Here is a 27884-nt window from a genome sequence, read left to right on the forward strand (position 1 = left end):
ATCTCTCCTATTTGATGATACTTTTAGGAAAAACTTTTCGTAACATATCAAAAATAAGTTTGGAGCTATTGGGGTTCACTTGATTGTTGATACCTATTAATCCTGTTACCATTGGGTCGTTATTCAAGTTCAAAGATCGTTTATGCCCTTATATGTCCTCCGGGTGTGTCCTAAAGGTAATTTAGGAACTTTTATTGGGTCCACCAGGAGGCTTCTGAAGGTACGTACAGACTCTCACCATGGAGTGAGCCTGGCAGCAAAATGACAAACCCAGAGTTTTCTAATATTAGATATTCCAGAATGTGTAAAACTTCTATTGAAAATAAGGACTTTAAAGTTTTAGGGCGAACTTCCAACAGCCATGAATTCAGAATAGTTGGTCCAGCTCTCCTTAACTTTTGTAAATTTTATTCTTTTTTCTTGGGATTTTACGTTTTGTGATTTTTAAGTTGTCCTTTCAGTAGTTTCTTTTGATATTTTAGTAATCATTTCGCAACTTCGGTTTTTACATTTTAGATTTATAGCCTTCTTGTAATTTATATTATTTATTTTGTACAGCCCTCGAACATGTAATGAAGACATTACGAAACGTCGGGAATAAATTGACCCCTTTTAGCAACTCTTCATGTCCTCCTCCATTAATATTATATATATATATATATATATATATATATATATATATATATATATATATATATATATATATATATATATATATATAAATATATATTCACAATGGTAAAGATATTGTATAAAAAAATATCTTTCTGACAGGAATGCAATGTAACTGATTTTTCATATTCCGTGAAAAGACATTTTGAATCCAATAAAAGCACAATATATATACATATATAATAAATATATACATAGATATATATATATATATATATATATATATATATATATATATATATATGTATATATATTGTGCTTTTATTGGATTCAAAATGTCTTTTCACGGAATTATGAAAATCAGTTACATTGCATTCCTGTCAGAAAGATATTTTTTATACAATATCTTTACCATTGTAAAAATGACAGAGTTTTGGTTCTTGCTGTAAACACGATCAAAAGCTTCCCGTCTGTAGTACAGTTTCTGATTTTACGTAAACAAATCGACGAAGTTTCCGTGACTTACCGTTTTACCATAAAGAAGGGCCAAAACATCTATTTATTGTGAAGAAAAAATACAAATTTTTCTTTCTTTTACTACTAGCAGAATGCGAAGCTTGCTGATGTTACAAATCTGGTTTCTTTCTTGAGCAATAAACTTCTGAAGTGAGAATTTAGTCTCACAAATACAGCACAGAGTAGAGGCACGCAGAACAGAATTCGAACTCATGACTGGCCAAGGGGAGTGCTCTGAACATAGTTTTGATTTCATTTGTTTGTGTCTATGAATGTTTATAAGTTAATGTTCGCAAGTGGGTGGTGTCTTTACACTTGCTTATACATCTTTTTAACTGTAAAGTCATTACCTCTACACGGATTGGCTAGAGAAGGAAAAATATTGACTTGAAGTTTTACCCTGTAATAAGAATGCACTCGCAGACAAGGAAAGTCTGGAGCAAGTTTATGGAACAACTCTCCATCACTGTTCTTCGTGGAGGTATTCAGCTCTTCCACAGGACTCCTTCTCCTCCTTCAGGAGTCTGTAGTACTCTAGGGCACGGGGACCACACTTGTACATGAACTGTCTTTCGGACACTGCTTCCAGGGCACCGCTGTTGTAGTGATATCTGTGACGAGGGGGATTAGTTTAGCTGGTGGTTTGTTATTCCAAATCTTGGGTTTTGTTGATCTAAAAAGATGCCTTGCAGTGCTGCATTAGTTTGTTCATCTTGCACTGTTTAATCAACGTTAGCTTTTATTTACTAATTGTTACTCTTATTCTTAGTGTTAGCTTGCTTTGAATAAAATGATGATGATGCTTACCTGAGCTATCTGACAAAGCTAATATATGACAAATATAAAAATTTTAAACAGTTGAACTATAGTTTTCGCTACCTACAAAGTAATTTTGGCCATTTTAATTTAACTACAAGTCCTGATAAAGTTAATTTGACAGATTTGGACATTTAACACTGTTACCAGCAATAACACTAAGACGTACCTGAGTGCTCGGGCGAAGTTATTGTAAGACAAATTTGGGTTTTCGCATCTGGCCCCCCACATTTGGGCAATGATAGTCGGCTGGACCAGCAGGAAGGTTGCCTCTTCGCTGTCCTCCCACCGAATTAGGGTGGGATTACACTTCTCGTGGGCCAGGAGACGTATCAAAAATTCCCATGACTTGGGGCCGCGCTCTGCAATGTGGATGGAAAGTGGAGGCCTCACTGTATATATATATATATATATATATATATATATATATATGTGTGTGTGTGTGTGTGTGTGTGTGTGTATATAAAAGGCCCATTAAAACACTATGGTTTTAAGCTAAGGACCATATTACGGTGGACTGACTCCCACCCTAATCAAGTAGAGAATGACACAAGAAGTTACATTTGCAAAATATATAGTGGGAGATATGCCTTTAGGTGATACCTGGGTTCACCGCCAAGGTGACATTGGTTCTGTCAATTGTTTCAATCTGCTTCATATCATTGCCTTAAGGAAGATATTGTCTATATGGTCAGATTTCCAGGTTGCATTGGAAAGGTTAATCCTATTATCTAGTTTTATCAATTAAGATTCTACTATGTGACATTTGTATTAACAGCCACTTTTGTATAAAATTCAGGATGAGTTCCAATCCATGGTATGGTTCATGTTATTTATGTGATGGAAAATTGCCGAAATATCTTCTCCATATCTAACCGAGCGCTTATGTTGAGTTAATCTTTCTAAGACTGATTTTCCTGTGAATCCATAAAATGACATATCACATTCCCCACAAGGGTTTTCATAGACTCATAAGTCTTTAGAAACTGGTTTCCACTGAACGTTAATTAAGGATTTCCCCAAAGTATTTGAATGAGTGAAGACGAAAGGGTTAGTGTGGCCTAAGGTTTGTGTGATCTCTGGTAAACATCCATGCGAGAGATTATGATTTTGTTTGTGACTTTTTCCTTTTCACAAACAAAATCATAATCCCTCACGTGGATAATTTACGAGAGATCACACAAACCTTAGGCCACCTTACCCTTTTGTCTTCACTTATCCGAATACATTGGGGAAATCATCAATCAACGTTCAGCAGAAATCAGTTTCTAAAGATGTAGAAGTGTATGAAATCTCCTGCAGGAATTGTAATAAGTCATATTATGGATTCAGAGGAAAATTTCTCTTGGAAATATTAACTCAACATAAGCGCTCAGTTAGATATGGAGAAGATAGTTCAACAATTTTCCATCATATAAATAACACGACCATACCATGGATTGGAACTCGTCCCGAATTCTATACGAAAACAGCTGTCGATACAAATGTGAGATGGTCTTCACTGATAAAACAACATAATGGAGCCTGGGACTCTGACCATAAAGACAATACCATCCTCAAGGCAATGATGACGCAGATTAAGACAATTAAGAGAGCCGATGTTGGCTTTGTGGTGACCCCAGGCATTGCTTAAGGGCATATCTCCCACTGTATATATTTGCAAATGTGACTTCTTTTGTCATTCACTACTTGATAAGGGTGGGAGTCAGTCCACTGAAATATAGTCCTTAGCTTTAAACTAGAGTGTTTTATTGGGTCTTTTATACTTGAGACGTATCCTGTTTGAAGAGAAGAATTTATTTACATATATAAATGTATATATATATATATTATAATATATATATATATATTATTATAATATATAGATATATATATATATAATATATATTTATATTTATATATAGGCAGTCCTCGGGTTATGTCGGGCTTGAGTTATGTCGTTCTGGTCCTGCATGGCCCCATTAGCTCTGACTTTTTGGTGCCATAACCTGGATTTACAGCTATTTATTCCTATTATGACCATGATGCTTTGGGTTACGGCGAATTTTGGCTTACAGTGCACAGATGGTGACAGAACCCCTGCCGTAAACTGGGGACTGCCTGTATATATATGTAATGTATGTAAGAGGGTAAACCTTAGTAATAACTCTATAACTCTCTCTCTCTCTCTCTCATTACCTCCTCTCCTGGTTGGTGCTTTGACTTTTGTGTTGCCAGAATTTGTGTTCTTCTCCTGATCTGTGTCACCTGTCCGGGAAAATAGATGGTAATAATATTATTATTATTATTATTCAGAAGATGAAGAACCCTATTCAAATGAGAGAATTATTATTATGGATCATGAGAAGATTAGTGAACCCACGAGTTTTCAAGACAGTATTATACCACTTTGTTTATATATATATATATATATATATATATATATATATATATATATATATATATATATTTATGTGTGTGCATATATACTATATACTATGTATATGTATGCTTATGTATATCAAAGTGGTATAATATTGTCTTGAAAAAAAGTGGGTCTGCTAACCTTGACATGATCCTTATTATTATTATTATTATTATTATTATTATTATTATTATTATTATTATTATTATTATTATTATTATTATCATATTGTTGATTACGTAAATTAAGCATTTGTTATAAATTTACTTCGCAAACCCAACATAATCAGCTAACTACCAAAAACTCAATTTTCCTTACAGGTCAAGAGAGTGACAACTGGACTTGATGGATCAAGCTTAACCCCAAACTGCCTTCTTATGGATTAAACCTGGGCCCACTGTTATTTGTGAGGTGAGTGTCATAACCACTATATCTATATATATAAAAATGGATGTATGTATGTATGCAAGTGTGTGCCACTTACACTTTAACATGCATTGGGCAACTTCAACCAAACTTGGTATGCATATAACTTAGCATCTGGGAAAGAATGCTGTTGGGGTAAGACATCACTGGCACCAAAGGGGGCTGTGTGGGGAGGGGGTGGGAAAGAGGTGAAAATAAAAAAAAACTGAAAACTACAAATATTACTGTCTAATCCATAGATTTTTTAGGTTGCAGAGATTAATAGCGACGCTCCCAATGCCCTTAAAGTCCAAATTCAGTCCCAATAGGGGGTGTGTGAAGGGGAAGACTTAAAGATAAAAAATGACAGATATCAGTTTGTAATTTATAGTTTTCAATGTCACTGTGATGAATAGTGGCACTCCTGATGCCCATCAAGTCGAAGTTTAGCCACAATTGGGAGGGGAGGGGTTGGAAACGGTTGAAAAGGGGCTGACTTAAAAATAACTGAAGATGACAAATATCAGTGTCTCAGCCATAGTTTCTGAGGTGGCTGAGTTGAATAATGACACTCCTGATAACCTTTAAGTCCAAGTTCAGCCCCAAAATGAAGTGGGGGTTAGAAGGGGTGGGAAAGAGATGACTTAAAAATAACCATAAACAACAGATATTAGTGTCTAATTTGTAGTTTCCATTATTGCTGAGATGAATAGTGACAGTCTCAATCTCCTTTAAGTCTAAGTTCAGCCCTGCTAGGAAGGAGAACGTGGGAAGGTGGTGACGTGTAATAATAACCAAAAACTACAGATATTAGTGTCTAATTCAAAGCTTTTGAGGTTGCTGAGATGAATAGTGACACTCCTGATGCCCTTTAAGTCCAAGTTCAGCCAGACAAGAATAGGGGGTGAGAAGTGGTGAAATATATGTAAAAAAATGCATGGCAAAATAAGTGAAGCAACTATATTAACAGGAGAGAGAGAGAGAGAGAGAGAGAGAGAGAGAGAGAGAGAGAGAGAGAGAGTTTATCAGTTGACATTCATAGTTTTCCCGAGCAGCAGGGGTGCTGGGTTTTGGTCACCGAGTATAAATTGTTATAAATATATATATATATATATATAGATATATATATATCTATATATATTTTTTTTTTAATATATATATATTTCTATATATATATATATATTTTTATATATATTATATAGATAATATCTATATTATTATATATATATATGTATAATTATCTATATATATATATATATATGACTGGTTAAAAATGTTCTGTAAACAAACAGAATTCCATCTAATAAAAGGAGCCCATAAACGCGCCAAAATATAGAGAGAAAAGTACTATATTTCAGAGACTGCTGTCTCTCTCTTCAGGTATACCTGAAGAGAGAGACAGCAGTCTCTGAAATATAGTACTTTTTTTCTCTATATATTGGCGCTTTTATGGGCTCCTTTTATTAGATATATATATACATACATATATATATATATATATATATATATATATATATATATAAAACTGGTAAAATTGTTCTGTTACAACAGAATTCCATCTAATAAAAGGTGTCCATAAAAATGCCAAATTATAGAGAGAAACTATATATTTCAGAGACTGCTGTCTCCCTCTTCAGGCAGATGAATGAGAAAAGTTACAGAAAAGGTGGTATTTATAACAAGAGATCCATCACAGGTAAACCAAGTTAGGTCACTCCCACTGATAATCCTCCTTTAATCCTCTTAAGCATTGGTTGAATGAAAACTTTTCAATGACATCTGAATCCCATGTGCCCTTTGAGAAGTTCATTACCTGTCTCTGTTTAACCAAGGCCAATTCTATCATCTGACTCTTGTGCCGGCAGTTGCTGCTATAAATTATATATGACAAATTCCAGTTTATTCTGTGGTTATGTTCATATATATGATTGAAAATAGCTGAGTTCTGTTGTCCATACCTAACTGTCCGTCTATGTTGTATTAATCTCTGGGGAAGCGATTTTCCTGTAAATCCCATGTATGACTGGCCACAGTCCAGGCATGGGATTTCGTAAACGTCAGTGTCCTTGGGGGATGTTGTAGAAAACACCAGTGAGAAAACCAATAACAGCATTCTTACAAGACTTCTGTCCAGAACCAATGTAAGCCACTACTCCCTCAGCAAGGCAATTGGAATCAATAACAGACTGGAGCAAATATGCCAAGAAAAGGGTGTTGGGTTTCTAAACTTTTGGGACAGATTTGTAGGGAATAAAAAACTATATAAAAGAGATGGAACTCAATTAAATTTGGAACGAGAAAAATTACTGGGAAACCTTAACAAAAACCTCTTGAAACACCTCAGTGAACTGAACATTCAAAGGAAGAAGTCGGACAGCTCCCAGAATTTGGTGAGCAATAGCACTGCAGGAAACAGTGAAAATAAAGGAAACGAATAAAGCGAAAAGAGAAGATGGAAAAGTCCCTCAGAGTGGCACAGTTTAACGCACAATCTATTCGGAGCAAAGTAGATCTCTTCTAAGCATTAATGGCAAGTGAAGAATAAAACAACAAGAGGCAACAAGAGACTTCGTAGGAGTGTACCAGATGGCTGGATATAAATTATTGAAAAAAGATAGACTCAATAAAAAAGATGGAGGTGTTATGTTATATGTCAAGGACCACCTCAGTCCAATAGAGTGTAAAATTACAACCATGCAAGAAGTGATTGGCACCAATATAAGCAGTCTAGGGAAGAAGATAACACCAATACTAGTGTACAGACCTCCCCACCAACCACAAATGTCCGACGAAGAGCTGTATGCACTACTAGGACAAAAACAAACAACACACCCTGCATAATAATGGGAGATTTCAGTGCAGCGGTACTCTGGGTCACTATGACCTCCGCATCAAACTTAGAAGGAAAGCAAGTTTTAGGTTTTGTCAAAAATGAATTCCTCCACCAATGGGTAGACAAACCTACTAGAGGAAACAACATACTATAGAGTTCGACATAGCCCTATCAACAGAAGATAACCAAGTGTCTGACCTTGCAGTAGGTACAAATCTAGGGAAATCCCGTCCATAAAATTATTACATTTCACATTAATATTCAACAGAAAAACAGAGAAGATACTAAAGAGATTAAACTACTGTCGAGGAGGCCTAAGTAAACTAAACGAGTTACACCACAACACAGACATAGACCATTACTGGGAAGCCTTTCTGGAGGAATACACAGAAAAATGCTCTAGATAGATATACCATCAAAGCAAATACTAACAAATGGCAACCCTCAGCCTTAGCAGTTCAACAGAGAAATCAAAAATAAAATAAGAGAAAGAGACAGATCGCACAAAGCAGTGAACCCACACCCAACACCACAAGAAACAAGCAGGCATAAAGAACTGTAAAATGGTGGATGAATTAGTAAGAAATGCAAAGATAAATGAGGATAGAAGAGATGCATTAGTTTGAAAGGAAAGCCCAAAAGAATTCTTTGCTCGTGTTAATAGTAGGAAGCCAATAAAAATAGCATAGGTGCCTTAAGAGACAATAGAGGAAACCTAGTGAACTCAGACTTGGAAAAAGCAGAATTATTGAATAATTTTTTTACTAGTGTTTTCACAATTGAAGACACTGCCTCAATCCCTGAACCAGCTTTGAAATATGAAGGGTAGAACCACTGGACAAAATAATATTTACAGATGAAGGCGTTCAAAACAAAATAGATAAACTAAACAAGTTTAAATCTCCAGGCCTGGATGGGATTCATCCAAGAGAAATTAAAGAGTTAAAAGAGGAGATAGTTCCTCACCTATATAAACTCTACAGAAAAACAGCAGAACAACGAAAGGATGGAAACTTGGTAATATGCACCCAGTTTACAAAAAAAGGTCCAAGAGAATAGCCAGGAAATTATAGACCAATCTGTCTAACGTCAGTCCCTTTTAAGATTTTTGAGTCCATAATTGCAGATCAAATTGTGGATCACTTTGATAGAAACAACCTGTTGTAAAAAGTCAACATGGATTCAGGCAAAACAGATCCTGCCTATCAAACCTCTTGGAGCAAACCCAGAGACAATCGAAACTTTAAGAAATTATCAAAAGAAATTAGGAAAGTGGTAAAAAAGATGGCAAATGTCTTTCAACTTGGACAAAGGTAGTGTTACAAATAGGAACAAACAACCCTCTTGCCAACTACATGCTGCTAGGGAATAATATAAATAGTCGAACAAGAAGAGGACCTTCGAGTCATTATAACCAAGGACTTAAAATCCATAAAACAGTGCATAAAAGCTGAAAAGAAGGCACAGAAACTGTTGGGATACATAAAGAGGCAGTTCAGATACAGAAACAGCTCAACACATCAATAGTTCGACCTCATCTTGAATATGCAGTCCAGTCTTGGTCACCAGAACTAAGAAAGGACATAAATAGATTAGAAGGGGTACAAACAAGAGCCACAAAGTTAATTCCATCCATCAGGCAAATAGGTTACCAAAGGCGACTTGAGAGCCTGAACATGTATGGCTTAGAAACACGACGATTGCGAGGACAACTAATAGAAACATTCAAAATACTGAATGGCATAACAAAAGTAAATAGTAACCTATTTACGTTAAACGAAAATCAGACAGGAAGTAATGGATGGAAACTAGAACTGAAGAGATACAACACATCTCATTGTGGGAACTTCTTTACATACAAGATATGTGAAACATGGAATAAACTGCCACCAGAAATTGTAAACAGCAACAGTGTGGAAGAGTTTAAAAGAAAGCTGGACAGAATCATTAGGACACTGTGAATGAACAGTAAAACCTGCTCCTAGAGATAAGTGAGCACAAGATGTCTCCTGGGATGGACCAACAAGTTTTTCAGACATCTTAATTCGCAGGGTAAACCTTAGTACAAAATTCTCTCTCTCTCTCTCTCTCTCTCTCTCTCTCTCTCTCTCTCTCTCTCTCTCTCTCTCTCTCTCTTTCTCTCTCTCTCTCTCTGAGGGATATAATAGTTTTGTCGTGTTGCAGTAATTTACAACTGAGGGCCAGTACATCTATTTCAGAAGGAGCTGAGAGAGAGAGAGAGAGAGAGAGAGAGAGAGAGAGAGAGAGAGAGAGAGAGAGGCTTCAGCAGGAATATAAGCCATCAGGGTCTGGTGCAAGCAGGAATTGAATATGGAAACTGAGTATGGTCAGTTACTTGGAAGGGTGACCACTAATCAGTACCTGATACTATATCAAAAGGACACCTTACCTTCATTCTTTTTTTTCCTTCTCATCGTGTCCGTATTCTTGGGTTGCGAATCCTGGAAAAAGCAAGAAAAAAAGAAAGAATGAGAATAATTATGTTTTCTGTCATTTAGTTGTAAAACCACTACATTTGTAGTGTAATGTGAGTTCATAATCCTACATTCCAAATTCGATCCATTTAGGATGAAATTAGAACTAATCCTTCAATATTAGGATTTTTATATTTGTTTTGTTTGTTTGTATGGTGTTTTTACGTTACATGGAGCCAATCGTTATTCAGCAATAAGACCAACGGCTTTACGTGACTTCCGAACCACGTCGAGAGTGAACTTCTGTCGCCAGAAATAAACATCTCTAACGCCTCAGTGGAATGCCCGAGAGTCGAACTCGCGGCCACCAAGGTGGCAGGCCAAGACCATACCGACCACGCCACTGAGGCGCGCTGACTACATTCCATATTTGAATTGCTATAGAATGCAATTGAAACTAACCCTTCTATCTTAGGCTATTCTCTAACTTACTTCTTTCCTTATTTGAAACATCATAGGATGAAATTAAAACTATTCCACATTTGATCCATTATAGGATGGAATCGAAAGTAATCCTTTAATTTTGTAGATTTTTATTACATTCCATATTTGAACTATGGTAGGATGAAATTAAAGAAATATTCCTTTTATCTTGGGATTTTCATAACACGCTACCTCCCCCCATATCTGAACCAGTCATTAAATTCCATATTTGGACAATTATTGTAGGATGAATAATCCCTCCACCTTAGGAAATTTCTAACTCGATACATTCCATATTTGAACCATTGTAGGATGCAATTAAAAGTAATCCTTCTAGCTTAGGCTATTTCTAGTCTATCTCCTTCCATATTCGAATTATATGATGCAATTATAAGTAATCTTTCAATATTAGGTTATTTCTAACCCAGTTCTTTCCATATCAGAACCAGTATAGGATGAATAATCCTTCTATCTTAGGATTTTTCTAACTCACTACGTTCCATATTTGAACCCTTACAAGATGAAATTGAAACTAACCATAATCTTAAGCTATTTATAACCTACTTCCCTCCATATTTGAACCATTATAGGAAGAATTATCCTTCTAACTTACGGTTTTTATCACTCACTACATTCCATAAGATGAAATTGAAACTAACCCATCTTTAAGGTTATTTCTAACCTACGTCCTTCCATATTTGAACCATTGTAGTAGGAATAACCCAGCTATATCAGGATTTATCTAACTCACTGCATTCTATATCAGAATTTATTCAGAACCTCCTTCAATATATCCTGCACCAAGGCACCAGCATAGGGCGGGGCGCATCATCATCAACCGAATTATGGTTCGACCAGACAAGTGAGAACGGGAGAGTGCTCACGATTTTATGGGTAACTCAAACAAACTAGCACATATCGCGCCATGCCGATATGCCTTTTTGTATTTGCATTTATTGTGGTGTTTATCGCGTCTTATTTACTATACTAAATATTGTGCATTTTATTGGTATGTTATGCGATATTAATACCTACCAATCATATTTATTTATTGTGTACTTACCAAATCATATTTATTATGTATTTATTTCTTATTTATTATGCTAACTGCTGTGCATATATTTAGTATATTATATGATAAAATTACATTCAAACAATCAGAATTCATTTATTGTATATTTATGCCATATTCATTATACTAAATCATGTTTATTTATTATTTATTTATTTCGCATTTATGATGCTAAATACAATGGATATTTCTTATTTATTATGCTAAATACAATGCATAACTACAAACAAGAGAAAGGATGGTGTGTATGTCACAAAGACTATTACTATAGGCTGGCTTTTACAATGCAGCTAATAAATCATGCCTTCAAACTATGTATCAGTGACTAGATAGATAGATAGATAGATAGATATTTTTATTGACCACAATACAAAATACCATGTAAGGCAACCCATACTCACAAAGCCACACACACCAAATTAGGAAAAGTGTACTACACAGACAGACCTACAGACAAAATTTCTGACCCATGCACAGTAAGGAATTCCCAATCTCGAAAACTCTCTCTTTATATAACAACTGTTCTAAGTTTCCTGGATGACTGAATGGCCACTTCCTTGTGGTTTAGCATTGGCCACGTTTTGCTCAACGTTTGATGATAAACTTCGTGGCCGTTTCGACTTGCAGTTTACTATACTGGTTGGTCGCGGTCCTCTTCCAAGAGGGGCTGCTCCTCTTGGTTTCCCTGGTCCTCTTCTTGATATGGAAGTTGGCTAGCACCGAATTTTACCTGTGCCAGCTCCGGGGTTACAGGTGCCACTCCCCAAGTTATATTATAGTAGACTATTCAGCTGGTTTTCACTTCTCACTTGGTTTAAGCGTCTGACAGACAGCTGCTGTTCTGATGGCTGCTTCTGTTTCACCCTTACTGTACTTCTCTGATACATTTTGGAATGCAGCGACTAACTCGCTAATGTCTGTCTGCACACTGCTGTGGATCTTCATGAGGATTATTGTCCTCTTTAGTCAATAGCTTTTCCTGTGCTAGGTCAGAGTCCTGTGCGCTGCCCTGTTGTTCCCAAGCAGGAAAGGTGGAGTCACTTTCTTCTTGCTGTGGTTCCAGCAACCCTCTGGAAGCACTTTCAGGGGGAGTTTTGTCTTCGCACACTGCCACTGACTTCTGCTGAGAGTGGTCAGTCAGACAGGGCACTTCGCCAGGCCAACTACTAGAGAAGTTTATGAATTTGAGGATGAGGGCTTTTCTTTTGATATGATTAGTGAGACGGATGATAAAACGCATTTTCGCATAAATGTGAAAAGTGATGAAGAGTTTGAGCTTTGGAAAGAGCTTTATATGGAGAAAAACAACACCTGTTTCAATGTGAAACCTGTACTATATCCTAGCAGAGAAGGGAAACTGCTTCATAAAAAACTCATCTGTGTGCATGGTGCAGTTCGGAACTTGGGAAAAAAGAAGACTTATACTGGGTTTGTATATGTTGCCAAAAATTCTCCATTTCTCCGTTACTTTGATACTGTAATGCTCCCATGAATTACAAACCATAACAAAAACTCAAGCATTAATTGTTTATTAAGCCCATATTATAGGTCACGTGTCTTTGGATAGTTTAAGTACAAAACAAATGGATTTATGCATAATGTCCGTGTACTGATGCAACCACCCACAATTTATTTCTTGTCACTTTCTTGAGTTATGGCTTATTTAGTCTCGAGACTTGCTTCTTTTTCATTCTACAACTGATTCCATTTCATGTTTGAAGATAAATTAAGCTTTATCCTGTTAAAGCGTGCTTTGTGCTGTTCTGATTTGTACAGTATCTTGCCAATTTATAGGTGTTCTGTAACAATGGATGTTAAAATTCGGTTGATAACAGAAAACGCTGTAAGGAAAGAGAGACTGATGGAAAATTACTCGTGCTTCATTACACTGAATTAAAGGTCAGCACAATCACTCGCTTCAGTCTGCAGAAGCTCTTTATCAACTTAGGGTACCTACTTCCTGAAGCAAGGCATACTTTCATCAAGCATTTTGAACAAGGTGAGTAATTATGTTCACTGAATATTTCAGTTCACCACTAGATCTGAAAACAATATTTTCTAAATAAAATGCATAGCCAATGGGGTGATGATACATAGATATTCTAACTAATATATATATCTGCTTTATATCTGAGGGAGAAATAACTGAGAGCATACATAATTAGATTTATTGTACAGTGCTGGTGTGAGAATTGTTGCATTATTCTGACATATTCATTTCTAACTTTACACTTTTTACAGGAGTGGGTACCCCCAAGCAGGAAGATTCCGTGTTCTTAAAATAGGTCTGTGTGATGACTTGTTTGGACGGGACAATCATGCGATAAATCCACCAACTTGCGCGATCAGTTATATGAGGACCATATGGCTCAACGAAGAGCATGGTGGTCATGATAATTCCATGGCATATGGCATAGAGGAACGTCGATTTACTGCAGTCCTTGCCACACCTTTCATGAAAAGAGTTCACACTAACTTTAGGGAAGCTGGAGATATACTCTTTGTAGATGCTACAGGTCATCTCAATACTTCATTGGTTCCATTCCTCTGTGGTGGACTAGCAGGTGCTGCTCCTCTGTCAGTGCTGTTTATGTCTTCCCAAGATGGAGCAGTACTGAGGAAAGGTAAGCCTGGCAATTTTGTTTATGTAGTTAATTCTGGCCGACATGATTGTGGACCATATGTAATGAAATTACATAAAAATGGAAATGTGATCTATTTCCTTATTAAAAACATAGCTGCGCTCTGTGTCATAGGTCAATGAGGAAAAAACTCCCAAAAATATTTAGCCCGTCAGGATGTAAGCGACGCTAACGCCCCATAACCACAGACAAACAAACGAACATCCTTCCCATGGTCTGGTATGCTAGACCCGGCACTCACGAGAACCGAAGTAAACTGTGTACGTCATCACACGACCTACATGTCAAGGATGTGTGTTCATCGTTCCCCCACTGTTTTCTTCCTGAAACAAATATTGTTAACTTTGTGACACTTGCTCTCTGACTATTCTCTCTGTCGTAAGTCTCTTCAGAAAGTTCTATCTCAAGATGGTCATCTGTCTGTAAATATTTAAGAGAATACATCCATTGTTCTAAGTCCAAGAGTTTCCTACCATCCTTCAATATGAATGATGTGAGAACGGAGAAATCTACTTAAGTCCATGCCAGCCAGACCAAGTAGTGAAGAGAGAGAGAGAGAGGGACTGAAATATGTCTCTATAACAAACTGCTGTTCGCCTCAGCGAATCATAAAGAAAAACTTTGTGACTGTCACTATCACTTCATCGAAGTGGGTCCAGTCACTACAGAGAGAGAGAGAGAGAGAGTCATCGGCTGGAAAATGGAATAACCGTCATCATTGGGTTTGTCTACTGAGACATACCGTAATTACAGTATACCTGGAGACCTTGCCTGGATACAAGGTCTAGAGAACTTGCCTGGATATATCTGATTAAATTTTGACTGCCTTTTTATTCACCTTTTTCTAACAATAGGTTTTGATATGGTAAAAAGAGTAGTCGGTGAAAATGCCGTCTACGGAGGAACATCACAGAAGACTTTCACGGCTGACAATTGCAATGCGATGAGGGGAGCCCAGGCAGCAACCTGGCCTAGAGTTCAAGAGTTTCTGTGCATTTTCCACTTCCTTCAACAAGTGTGGTGGTGGCTGCTTGACTCTAGGACTCTAGGCATACCGTCAAGGAGGAGGATCGTCAGGAGCAGCTTATGGCTGTTGTGAAGAGCATCGTGTACCTATGCAACATCGAAGGAGGGTTTCTTTAAAGCTTGGGAAGAATTCAAAGTTAATCTGCTTTCAGAAAAGTACACGAACTTTAACAAGTATTTTTATATACTGTCGATCAGATTCACTAGAGTGATTTCATTAGAAACTAGAGTGGCACTCAATAGAGCGCAGCAAGAAGAAAGTGGCTCCACTTTTCCTGCTTGGGAACAACAGGGCAGCGCAGAGGACTCTGACCTAGCACAAGAAAAGCTATTGACTAAAGAGGACGATAATCCTTATGAAGATCTGCAGCAGTGTGCAGACAAACATTAGCGAGTTAGTCGCTGCATTCCACAATGTATCAGAGAAGTACAGCAACGGTGAAACAGAGGCAGCCATCAGAACAGCACCTGTCTGTCAAACGCTTAAACCAAGTGAGAAGTGAAAACCAGCTGAATAGTCTACTATAATATAACTTGGGGAGTGGCACCTGTAACACCGGAGCTGGCACAGGTAAAATTCAGTGCCAGCCAACTTCCATATCAAGCAAAGGGCCAGGGAAACCAAGAGGAGCAGCCCCTCTTGGAAGAGGACCGCGACCAACCAGTATAGTAAACTCCAAGTCGAAACGGCCACGAAGTTTATCATCAAACGTTGAGCAAAACGTGGCCAATGCTAAACCACAAGGAAGTGGCCGTTCAGTCATCCAGGAAACTTAGAACAGTTGTTATATAAGGAGAGAGTTTTCGAAATTGGGAATTCCTTACTGTGCATGGGTCAGAAATTTCGTCTGTCGGTCTGTCTGTGTAGTTCACTTTTCCTAATTTGGCTTTGTGAGTATGGGTTGCCTTACATGGTAGTCACTGATACATAAAATAGTTTGAGGGCATGATTAATATATTAGCTGCATCGTAAAAACCAGACTATAATAGTCTTTGTGACATACACACCATCCTTTCTCTTATTTTTAGTTATGCATTGTATTTAGCATAATAAATAAGAAATATGCACTGTATTTAGCATCATAAATAAGAAATAAATACACAGTAAATAAACATGTTGTAGTATAACGAAGAAGGCATAAATACACAATAAATAAATTCTGATTGTTTGAATGTATTTTTATCATATAAAATACTAAATATATGAACAGTATTTAGCATAATAAATAAGTAATAAATACATCACCAATAATACATAAAAATTATTATTTGTTATAATAAATAAGAAATAAGTACACAATAAATGAATATCATTTGTAGATATTAATATCGCATAACATACCAAACATATGCACAATATTTAGTATAGTAAATAATATGCAATAAATACCACAATAATTGTAAATATACATAGGGCATGTTGGTATGGCGCGATATGTGCTAGTTTGTTTGAATTACCCATAAATTCGCGCGCGCGCTCGCTCGTCTGGCCGAACCATAATACAGTTGGTGAATATGCGGCCGGGGCATATGACATGAGGCAGCGTCATGTACCTCAATGAACCCACCAATTCCTGCGAAAAAAAAAAAAAAAAAAAAAAAGGTGCCCAAACTGGTCCAGACCTTGAGACAGGTTTCGTGTAACACAAACGGGGACCTTATTTATTGACATCGCCGGGTAATTGGGCAAAGCCTTTTATTTTTTTAGTTTAACTTTATTAAAAGTGTTGTTAACTTCGCCTTTGGTTGTTCAACTTGATCAGAAGGGAGGAGGGGATCTCCTCTCTTGATTTATTTTGTCATTAACCCGAGAGGTGGAACTTTTCTGAGAGGTGAACATTAGACATTATCAAGGTTCGTACTTCGATTATTCTCTCTCTCTCTCTCTCCTCTCTCTCTCTCTCTCTCTCTTTCTCTGGCATGTTATGATAAAAAAGTTGTTGTTTTTTGTTCTAAATTCAGGTTGACAATTATGCCAATAACTTCTGTTCTGCTGGCTCGTTTGCACTTTTGCCTTTTTGTAGGCATTCTTAGGCCTACTGAAAAAATAGTCCAACATTTCTGCCTTGAATGGACCTTGTGAAACATATCCCAAGTTTCTTGAGTATTGTTTTGCATGTAATTAATTATCAAGCTTCTGTCCATGCATCGAAAATTAGTCGAAATCCTTTCTTCAGAGGACCACTGGAAGCCAGTGATCAGATTTTGGCCAGAAACCAGGATTTCCTTGAACTCGGAATCTCCACACAGTGAGGTCGCCTGTTTAACCAGACTCACTCATCAACTGTAAGGAGTAAATCTTTTTTTAAATGTAAATGGATATTATCCTCTGGGATGACAAAGTTAAGTTCAGGCGTCTAATATTTTTTTTTAATATTCTTCACTGAAGGTGGATTAGATCATAGTGGTGGTGTGTCACTATGGAACAATTTGCTTTGGTTGTGGTACTAGTAGGCTTGGTAGGTTCTGCCTTAAACTAGTATATACCAGCGCAGTTTCTCGCTCAGGGAGCATTCAGAAACCTTCCTCTTTTGTTTCCTTGTCATTTATAAACAGAAAAACGTCTCCTTGGCTATGTTTTAGGGGCATCCAGAGTCTGTGTACTTCATGAACTGCCGAAGGAAAGTAAGAATAGAAAGGGAGGGAGCCGCCAGTTTTGGGGAGAAATCGATTGCTGGAACTGGTTTGAATTGGCCAGCGTCTTCAATCAATTTCTTTTTTCTTTTTCAAAATCTCATGGTTGTTCTTCTGCACTGATGTTGTTGTGATGCTTTTGTCCTGTCTGTAAGAAGGTTGTTAATCAAGGCTTCTAGAGTGCTCTCTCTCTCTCTCTCGCTCATGACAAAACAAAGAATCATCACAGCTTTTTTTTAAAGAACATCAGCTGGAATTACTGACCTGTTATAAACCCCACCACGAAAGTGTCCTGTGTGTGTGTGTGTGTGTGTGTGCCCAATACTTGCCCCAATACCCATGAGCAATAGAGACCCCGAATAACTTCCCATTGTAATTTTATTCAGGAGAATGTCGGAGCATCTAATCCGGAGTCTATTGTGGTTACACAACTGCCTTGAGCCTGTCATTTCTTCTTCTTCTTCTTCTCCTCCTCTGGCTTTGGTCTTTGTGCGTTTTTCTTTGCTCAAAGGAATTTATTTCGGTCGTAATTTGGGGCGTGGCCCCTGGTGGTGGGCGTGTGTGGGTGGCGGGGGTGGAGATTGCAGCAGAGGTTACGTGGTCTGAAGGTGGCTCGTTTGTTCCCACGGAGCACTAACAGTGGAGTTCCTGGTACGTTTGTGGTTTTTATTAGTCAATACAAGGCTTGATCCGACCTACAGCTTACACGGGACGCGTGTAAGATTTTTCCCGTGATGCAGAAGTTGTCAATATTATATTCTTAACGTGAAGTGGTGGTCTTTGTAATTCATACTCATACTTACTGCAACTTATACTAAGAAAAAAGAAATTGATTGAAGACGCTGGCCAATTCAAACCAGTTCCAGCAATCGATTTCTCCCCAAAACAAGGATCAAGTAAAAAGGACACAGATTAAACAGTTCACATATTCTCAGTTATGAGTGGAAACGAGAAACAGTCGAACAGGAACAGGGCCTAAATTCAGTGCACCAAATAAACTGAAACGTTCTAAAAATCTGCGGTCAAATGGAGCCTTGTTCCACCAACGAAAATTAAAATGAATATGCTGTATTTTATTAGATATAGTTTTTCTGTACTGTTTAACATACACATTTATTGTTGACATTTTCATTCTAATAAGTAAATCATAAATATCCTAAAATTCCTGTATCTTTAAATTAATGCCAAAGACCTTTTTCAGACCTTTTTAGACTTCTCCATAGCACAGCAACAACAAAGTAGTTTGTAGGCTTTCTCCCCGAGTAAGCGAACACTGAAAAAATATCAATTATTAATCAATAAAACCGAAAAAAAGCATTTAACCTTTGTAGCCAATCGACGAAGATGGTCTCGAGCATACCAAGCCAGTTTGCATAGGCCTAGTAAGTTTAATCTTGCTACCAGAGGTTGTAAGGGAAGGAACCCTTGATCAAACTAGTCCTTTATTAATCAATAAGACCTTAAAAATGCAAGCGTTTGCATTAAACATTTTAATAAATTTTATCTGTTTATCAATTTATTGTGTCTTTAATAAGCAAGATCTCCCTTTTTTCTGTATTTCTCTTTACCTCGTCTTACTTCGTCTTAATGAACACCTTAATATTATTTGGAAGCGTCTTGAATTTCAAGTCAGTGGCCCCTTTGGTGGGCTTGTTCCATATAATAATAATAATAATAATAATAATAATAATAATAATAATATACAATTACCTAGAGGAGACAAACACCATCCCCCACCAACAGAAAGGCTGCAGAAGGAAGTGTAGGGGCACAAAAGACCAGCTCCTGATAGACAAAATGGTAATGAAGAACAGTAGGAGAAGGAAAACCAACCTAAGCATGGCATGGATAGACTATAAGAAAGCCTTCGACATGATACCACACACATGGCTAATAGAATGCCTGAAAATATATGGGGCAGAGGAAAACACCATCAGCTTCCTCAAAAATACAATGCGCAACTGGAATACAATACTTACAATCTCTGGAATAAGACTAGCAGAGGTTAATATCAGGAGAGGGATCTTCCAGAGCGACTCACTGTCCCCACTACTCTTCGTAGTAGCCATGATTCCCATGACAAAAGTACTACAGAAGATGGATGCCAGGCACCAACTCAAGAAAAGAGGCAACAGAATCAACCATCTGATGTTCATGGACAACATCAAGCTGTATGGTAAGAGCATCAAGGAAATAGATACCCTAATCCAGACTGTAAGGATTGTATCTGGGACATCAGGATGGAGTTTGGAATAGAAAAAATGCGCCTTAGTCAGCACACAAAAAGGCAAAGTAACGAGAACTGAAGGGATAAAGCTACCAGATGGGAGCAACATCAAACACATAGATGAGACAGGATACAAATACCTGGGAATAATGGAAGGAGGGATATAAAAACACCAAGAGATGGAAGGACACGATCAGGAAAGAATATATGGAGAGACCTCAAGGCGATACTCAAGTCAAAACTCAACGCCGGAAATATGATAAAAGGCCATAAACATGGGCAGTTGCCAGTAATCAGATACAGCACAGGAATAGTGAATGGACGAAGGCAGAACTCCGCAGCATAGATAAAAAAACCAGGAAAACTATGACAATACACAAAGCACTACACCAAGAGCAAATACGGACAGACTATACATAACACGAAAGGAAGGAGGGAGAGGACTACTAAGTATAGAGGACTGCGTCAACATCGAGAAACAGAGCACTGGGGCAATATCTGAAAACCAGTGAAGACGAGTGGCTAAAGAGTGCATGGAAGAAAGGACTAATAAAAGTAGACGAAGACCCAGAAATATTACAGAGACAGGAGAATGACAGACAGAACAGAGGGACTGGCACAACAAACCAATGCACGGACAATACTGAAGACAGACTAAAGAACTAGCCAGCGATGACACATGGCGATGGCTACAGAGGGGAGAGCTAAAGAAGGAAACTGAAGGAATGATAACAGCGGCCCAAGATCAGGCCCTAAGAACCAGATATATTCAAAGAACGATAGACGGAAATAACATCTCTCCCATATGTAGGAAGTGCAATACGAAAAATGAAACCATAAACCACATAGCAAGCGAATGCCCGGCACTTGCACAGAACCAGTACAAAAAGAGGCATGATTCAATGGCAAAAGCCCTCCACTGGAGCCTGTGCAAGAAACATCAGCTACCTTGCAGTGATAAGTGGTACGAGCACCAACCTGAGGGAGTGATAGAAAACGATCAGGCAAAGATCCTCTGGGACTATGGTATCAGAACGGATACGTGCAAATAGACCAGACGTGACGTTGATTGACAAAATCAAGAAGAAAGTATCACTCATTGATGTCGCAATACCATGGGACACCAGAGTTGAAGGGAAAGAGAGGGAAAAAATGGATAAGTATCAAGATCTGAAAATAGAAATAAGAAGGATATGGGATATGCCAGTGGAAATCGTACCCATAATCATAGGAACACTAGGCACGATCCCAAGATCCCTGAAAATGAATCTAGAAAAACTAGAGGCTGAAGTAGCTCCAGGACTCATGCAGAAGAGTGTGGATCCTAGAAACGGCGCACATAGTAAGAAAAGTGATGGACTCCCATAAGGAGGCAGGATGAAACAACCCCCCGGAACCCCACACTATAAATACCACCCAGTCGAATTAGAGGACTGTGATAGAGCAAAAATAATAATAATAATAATAATATTTTGGTAGAAGACCCTCTTTTAGGCAAATGCTGTTAAAGAGAATAGCTTAATTCTGCCATTCTCTTTAACAGAATAATAATGATAATAATCTTTGGAAGCTTGATTTTCAAGTCAATGGCCCCTGTGATGTGTTCCATATGAATAGGGGTTGTCATCTCCCGAATAATAATAATAATAATAATAATAATAACTAATAATAATAATAATAATAATAATAATAATAATAATAATACTCAAGAAAGGAGGCAACAGAATTAACTATCCGATGTTCATGGACGACATCATGCTGTATTGTAAGAGCATCAAGGAAATAGATACCCTAATCCAGACTGTAAGGATTGTATCTGGGAACATCTGGATGGAGTTTGGAATAGAAAAATGTGCTTTGGTCAACATACAATAAGGTAAAGTGACAAGGACTGAAGGGATAAAGTTACCAAATGGGAATAGCATCAAACACATAGCTGAGACAGGATACAAATACCTGGGAATAATGGAAGGAGGGGATATAAAACACCAAGAGATGAAGGACACGATCAGGAAAGAATATATGCAGAGACTTGAAGCGATAATCAAGTCAAAACTCGACGCCAGAAATATGATGAAAGCCATAAACACATGGGCCAATACCAGCAATCAGATACAGATGTCGCAATACCATGTGACACTAGAGTAGATGAGAAGGAAAGAGAAAAAATTGATAGGCCTCAGGACCTGAAAATAGAAATAAGAAGGATATGGGATATGCCAGTGGAAATTGTACCAATATCATAGGGACACTAGGCCACCCAGTCGAATAGGATGACTGTGATAGACCAAAACAAATCAAAAATAAAATGAATAAATAAAATATTAATTATGTTCCATATGAATAGGATTAGTTTCCTGAATATTAATAATAATAATAATAAGAAGAAGAACCAAACACAATACCTGAACGTTCTCCCCGACCTGAGGAAAAACCAGAGTTTGGGAATCCTCTAAAAATGATCTAAACTGATCTCGTTTTGTATTCCCCTTCCCCCAAAGACTGGGCGTACTACCGCCCACCACTTAAACCATAAGGTCCCCGGGAGTCCATTCTCTTCTCTCTCTCTCTCTCCTCTCTCTCCTTCCCCGTCTCTCTCTCTCTCTCTCTCTCTCTCTCTCGCTCTCTATCTCTCTGTGGTATGAAAACTGTCTCAATGTCTTTCACATTGTCCTTTTTATGTCTTGATTTCCAATCTCCCACTCCTCTCCTCTCTCTCTCTCAGAACCTCCCTCTCGGTCTCTCTTCGTCTCTCTCTCTCTCTCTCTCATGGCTTGCTGTCACGCCCATCTCATGTCGAGAGAGATCTCAAAATCTCAATCTTGGCTGTTCGTTCCGAAGTCGCCGTGTCTTACAGCGCAGGGTTTGTGCATCATGCGATCCCAAGACTGTCATGTATGCTGAATCCTGAGGATTGTCGTAGTTTGACTGCAGGAATTGAATAGTTGGTCGTTTCGCAAGGGAAGGAGTGATGCATAATTGTAGATGTGTATAGAGATATATTCCAGCAGAACAGAGAACCCGAAAACCACTACAAGACCAAAACTCTGGGATCAGTTCATGACACCTTCTTCTTCTCCTCCCACAAAAGGTCGTTTATGTAATTGAAGCCACAAAGATAAAAAGAAAAATAGAAGGAACTTAAGAAAAAACATTTTTTCCCCGTAGTGTGTTCAATTCACCAGAGGGTCGTGGGATAATGATAGAAATTTCCCCCCAACCAAGACAATGAAAGCGGTCCTGCCCAATTTTGGCAAAGACCCCAATAGATTTCGTGCTCTGCCGCCTGTGTCTGTCTGATGCGCTGTTGTGGCAATGTCTTAACTTGCTGTCTGTTTGTCATATTGTGTCGTTGTACCTGCTTGTGTGTCTGTCTCAAGTCTTCTTTCAAAAGTGTGTTTGTGTATGTTTGACTATTACATTTACAGAAAGTAGTAATTGGGAGAGAGGTAATGATTAATCACAGAGAGAGATTGGTATGTCATTGAATCTTGGACATGCCTTACATGTGAGAGAGAGAGAGAGAAGAGAGAGATTGCTATAAGTCAGCAAAACTTGGACCTAACAAAGAAGGTCAGATATATACATATACATACATTATATGTATGAATTTTTAGCACATCACCGTGATTCACATACATGCATTAAGCTAGAAATGCCCTTTAATATCCAATTCACTCTACTTCGGAATTGATATATTTACATATATGTTAAACGAAGGGGAATTTTTTAGTTGATGATAATTTCGTCCTCTAGTGGACAAAAGAGAAATCAGGACTTCAGTAACGTCACTGAAGTCCTGATTTCTCCTCTGTCCACAGGGCGCTGGTTCGAACCCACGAGAAGACGAAATTATTATCAACTAAAAAATTCCCCTTTGGTTAACATATATGAAAATATATTAATCCGACGTAGAGCGAATTGGATATTAAAGGATATTTCTAGCTTATGTACATTATCTATATATATATAATATATATATATATATATATATATATATATAAATATATATATAGATGCTACATTACGGAGAACAACTGTCTCCCTCCTCAGTGGCGTGATCGGTATGGTCTTGACATGCCGCCTCGATGGTCGCGAGTTTGATTCTCGGGCATTCCATTGAGGTGTTAGAGATGTGTATTGCTGGTGATAGAAGTTCACTTGACGTGGTTCGGAAGTCAAGTAAAGCTGTTGGTCCCGTTGCTGAATAACCATACTGGTTCCACGCAATGTAAAAACACCATACAAACAAACAAACTGTCTCCCTTCTCAGGCAGATAAGGAATGAGATCAAAGTTACAGAAAAGCGGTATTTATACCAAGAGATCCAGAGGTCAGCTGTTATGTCACATCTATATATAATATCTGAGTCCCAAGCTCCTTTTGAGAGGGTCATCTTATTTCTTTGTTTAATCAAAACAGATTCTACCATCTGGCTTTTGAACCAAGAATTTCTGCTATAAATTATATATGACAAATTTCAGTTTTCTCTGTGCTTGTGGGTAATTATATGGTAAAAATTGCTGAGCTCTGTTGGCGTACTACCTTTAAAACCTATATAGGATTGGTTACAACTGAGGCAAGTGATTTTGTACGCCCCTGTGTCTTTGGGGACAGGCTTTTGTTGGACGAATATCAGGGATTTGGCTGAGGTAATTGTGTAGGTAAGAGCAAAAAGGTTAGTGTTTCCAAGTGACTGTGTCAACATCTTATATGGTCAGGGTACTTTAAAGATGATAGGTGCCTACGAATGAGTTCAGTTTCCTTTTCCAGGAAGTCCAGGGAGCAAATCCGTAAGGCTCTTAAGAATAAATTGCTGGCTATGCCAATCTTGATAGAAATGTCATGATAACTAAAATAGTGAATGCATGAAAATGAAAATGTTGGTTTACTGTATACGGAAAAGAATTTTGTTGTCTGTTTCCCATTCAACTTTAAATTGGTGCTGGGCACTGATGCATCTAATTTTGAAAGAAATTAGTTGAAATTGCCCCACCTATTATCCCAAAATATTAGGATATCATCTACATATCTTATCTACAGCATGTCTTTAGGTTTTGTTGCATTTATTGTTCTAATTTCAAAATAATTCCATGTATAGATTGGTTGAACAGGAATTAAAGGGCTGTCCATTCCGCACTAGAATTTTTATCTATAGAATGACTCCACGAATGAAAAGACGTTATTAGATACACATACTAATTCAACTAACTTTATTATTTAATCAATGGCCAATTTTTTCCCTCAAAAATTGTAGAACGTCCTGTACTGGTACTTTAGTGAATAGGGAATCTACATCAAGGCTTAAATGTTTTATGTTGTGAAGTGGTATTTGTGCTTCTCTGAATTTGTGATAAAAATCCTCAGAATGTTTAATTGAAAGCTCCGGTACGAGATAATGTGTCTGAATGGAAGAATATCTTCGTGAGTTCTCAGAGGGCCATAATAGTAAGGTATGTTTTGGGTTAATGACTTAAATTTCACCAGTAGTTCAATGCTTTTTTTGTCTATGCCAATTAATCTTACTTTTCTAAAAGAAATCCTCTGGGGACGTTTTGGAGGGGATTTTAGTCGCAAATGTTTCTGTCACTAAGGAATTAGTTGATTTTGTCGAGGTAGAAGTCTTTGTCCATGATCACGATTTTTACCGTCTTTGTTGGATCTACTCCCTACAACATCTAATTTTTGCAGCAAGCGGATGTCTTTCATAAAATCTACTTATTACATTTTGGAGTTTTTATGGGCTCCTTTTTCCTTTTTATTATATATATATATATATATATATATATATATATATATATATATATATATATATATATATATATATATATATATATATATACTATATATATATATATATATATTTAAACACATATTTGTTCCACTATATACATAACCTTTTCACTAGCCCATTGTCTTTCATTCTTTCCACATGATCAAACCACCCTAAAATAATACTTGGGGTTACTTTCTCACTACTTTTTAGATGTCTCCATATACCTAAATCTTCTCTGTTCTTCATATTAAAATCCCTATTTTATGCATAAATAGATAGAAAGATAGATTCCTATGTTATGTATCAGATACTTGGTGAATAAGGTTTGGCCCACCAAGGGTTCCACAACCTTCGTTGGGTACTCTGCAATTCCTTAATAAAGTAGACTGGTCTGGAGAGGGGTTCATTTTAATTGGTCTATGGCCCCAAGACATTGGAACTTCCTGTATTAATAATTCTAGGTAATACTGGAACTCAAGTGTCTTGCCCAATTTTTAGGGCATTTGATTAGCACCAGGGATATGGGACATGTCCAGAATGGGTTTCCTTGAGTTATTCTATAAGGATGCACTAGGGGCCCCATGACACTGGAACTTCTTGTAATAGCAATTCCAGCAGATACTGGAAGTCGATTTTGATAGTAATTCCAGAAATGTGAGAAAATGAACAATTCACTCTGCCGACCTTTGCTTTCCAGTTCACTGTTACCACTGGAACTTCTTGTGGTAATGGTTCCAGGTGATACTGGAACTTAATGTGTTGCCCAATTCTTAGGGCATTTCTTGGCACCAGGTTGATGGAACCTGTCCAAAATGAGTTTCTATGAGTTCTATAAGGTGCCCTAGGGCTCCAAGGGACTGACATTTCTTGTAAAAGCAATTCCAGCAGATACTAGAAATCAATTTTGATCATAATTTCATGAATGTGAGAAAATGGACCATTCACTCCATTGGCCTTCTCTTTCCAGTTCGTTGTTTCTTGCCCAATTTTGAAGGCATTTCTGGGGAACCAGGGGTCTATGACCCGTCCAAAATGGGTTCCTTTGGCTTGGTATAAGGTGCACTAGGGTCCCAAAACATTAAAACTTCTTTTGACAGCAATTTCAGTAGATTCTGGAAATCAGTATTGATGATAATTCCAGGAATGTGAGAAAACAATTACTCCACTGACCTTTGCTTTCCAGTTTGCTGTTACCACTGTTACTTCTTGGTTCTTGTAATAAAAATTCCAGGTAATCTGGAAGTCCATGTCTTGCCCAAGTTTTAAGGCATTTCCAGGTATGTGACCTGTCCAAAATGGGTTCCTTTGGCTTGGAGAAAAGTGCTATAAAGCGCACCAGTATATACCCGAAAACATTGGCACTTCTTGTAGCAATTCCAATAGATACTGGAAATCAGTTTTGATTGTAATTCCAGGAACGTGATAAAATGAACCAATTACTCCACTGACCTTTGCGAAACAGTTCGCTGTTACAAAGGTGCGTTTTGAAATTGTTTTGAAATTCGTCAAAGCTTAATCAATATGTACTATCAGTGATAATGATCAAATTAATTACGATGCTGATGATGTGTAATGCAGAATAATCAACTCAGTGGCGAGTTGTAGTAAATGGGAAAAATGATAACCACATTAATGGCAATGAGTAAAATTCAAAATAGTAGCTTTCGATTGTGGTTCTGCTGTCTTCCTCAGCAGGAGAGAGAGAGAGAGAGAGAGAGAGAGAGAGTTTTTATGCAGTTAAAATCAAGGAATAAAGAAAAAGGGTTATGTAATAAACAGCACCCCTATGAATGATAGCCACGAGCCGCCACCTGTTACGACAAGACTTCTTGTGGTAGAAGTTCCAGATGATACTGGAAGTCAACTTCTTGCATAATTTACAGGGCATCTCTTGTTACCAGGGGTGTGTGACCCATTTAAAATGGGTTCCTTTAGGTTGGTATAAGACGCAATAGTGCCCAAAGATACCGGAATTTCTTTTGGTAGAACTCCCAGCAGATACT

The 27884-nt window shown here is 37.6% G+C and overlaps 1 protein-coding gene and 1 pseudogene across 1 annotated transcript in view; one reads left to right on the plus strand and one right to left on the minus strand.

Annotated features, from left to right (window-relative positions):
• Positions 1–1009: 1009 nt before the first annotated feature.
• The window catches only part of LOC135199414 (ETS-related transcription factor Elf-4-like), a 27333-nt gene continuing 458 nt past the window's right edge, over positions 1010–27884 (minus strand). Inside the window, exons 2-5 of the mRNA XM_064227429.1 lie at positions 9997–10048; positions 4123–4191; positions 2114–2306; positions 1010–1739 (exon numbers count right to left, since the gene is read on the minus strand). Of these exons, the coding sequence (XP_064083499.1) occupies positions 1592–1739; positions 2114–2306; positions 4123–4191; positions 9997–10048 (462 nt within the window). The 3' untranslated portion in view covers positions 1010–1591. The remainder of the gene's footprint in view (positions 1740–2113; positions 2307–4122; positions 4192–9996; positions 10049–27884) is intronic.
• On the plus strand, positions 13375–15807 carry LOC135199195 (uncharacterized; annotated as a pseudogene).

Source organism: Macrobrachium nipponense, chromosome 25 (genome assembly GCF_015104395.2).
Source record: "Macrobrachium nipponense isolate FS-2020 chromosome 25, ASM1510439v2, whole genome shotgun sequence".
Lineage (NCBI taxonomy): Eukaryota > Metazoa > Arthropoda > Malacostraca > Decapoda > Palaemonidae > Macrobrachium > Macrobrachium nipponense.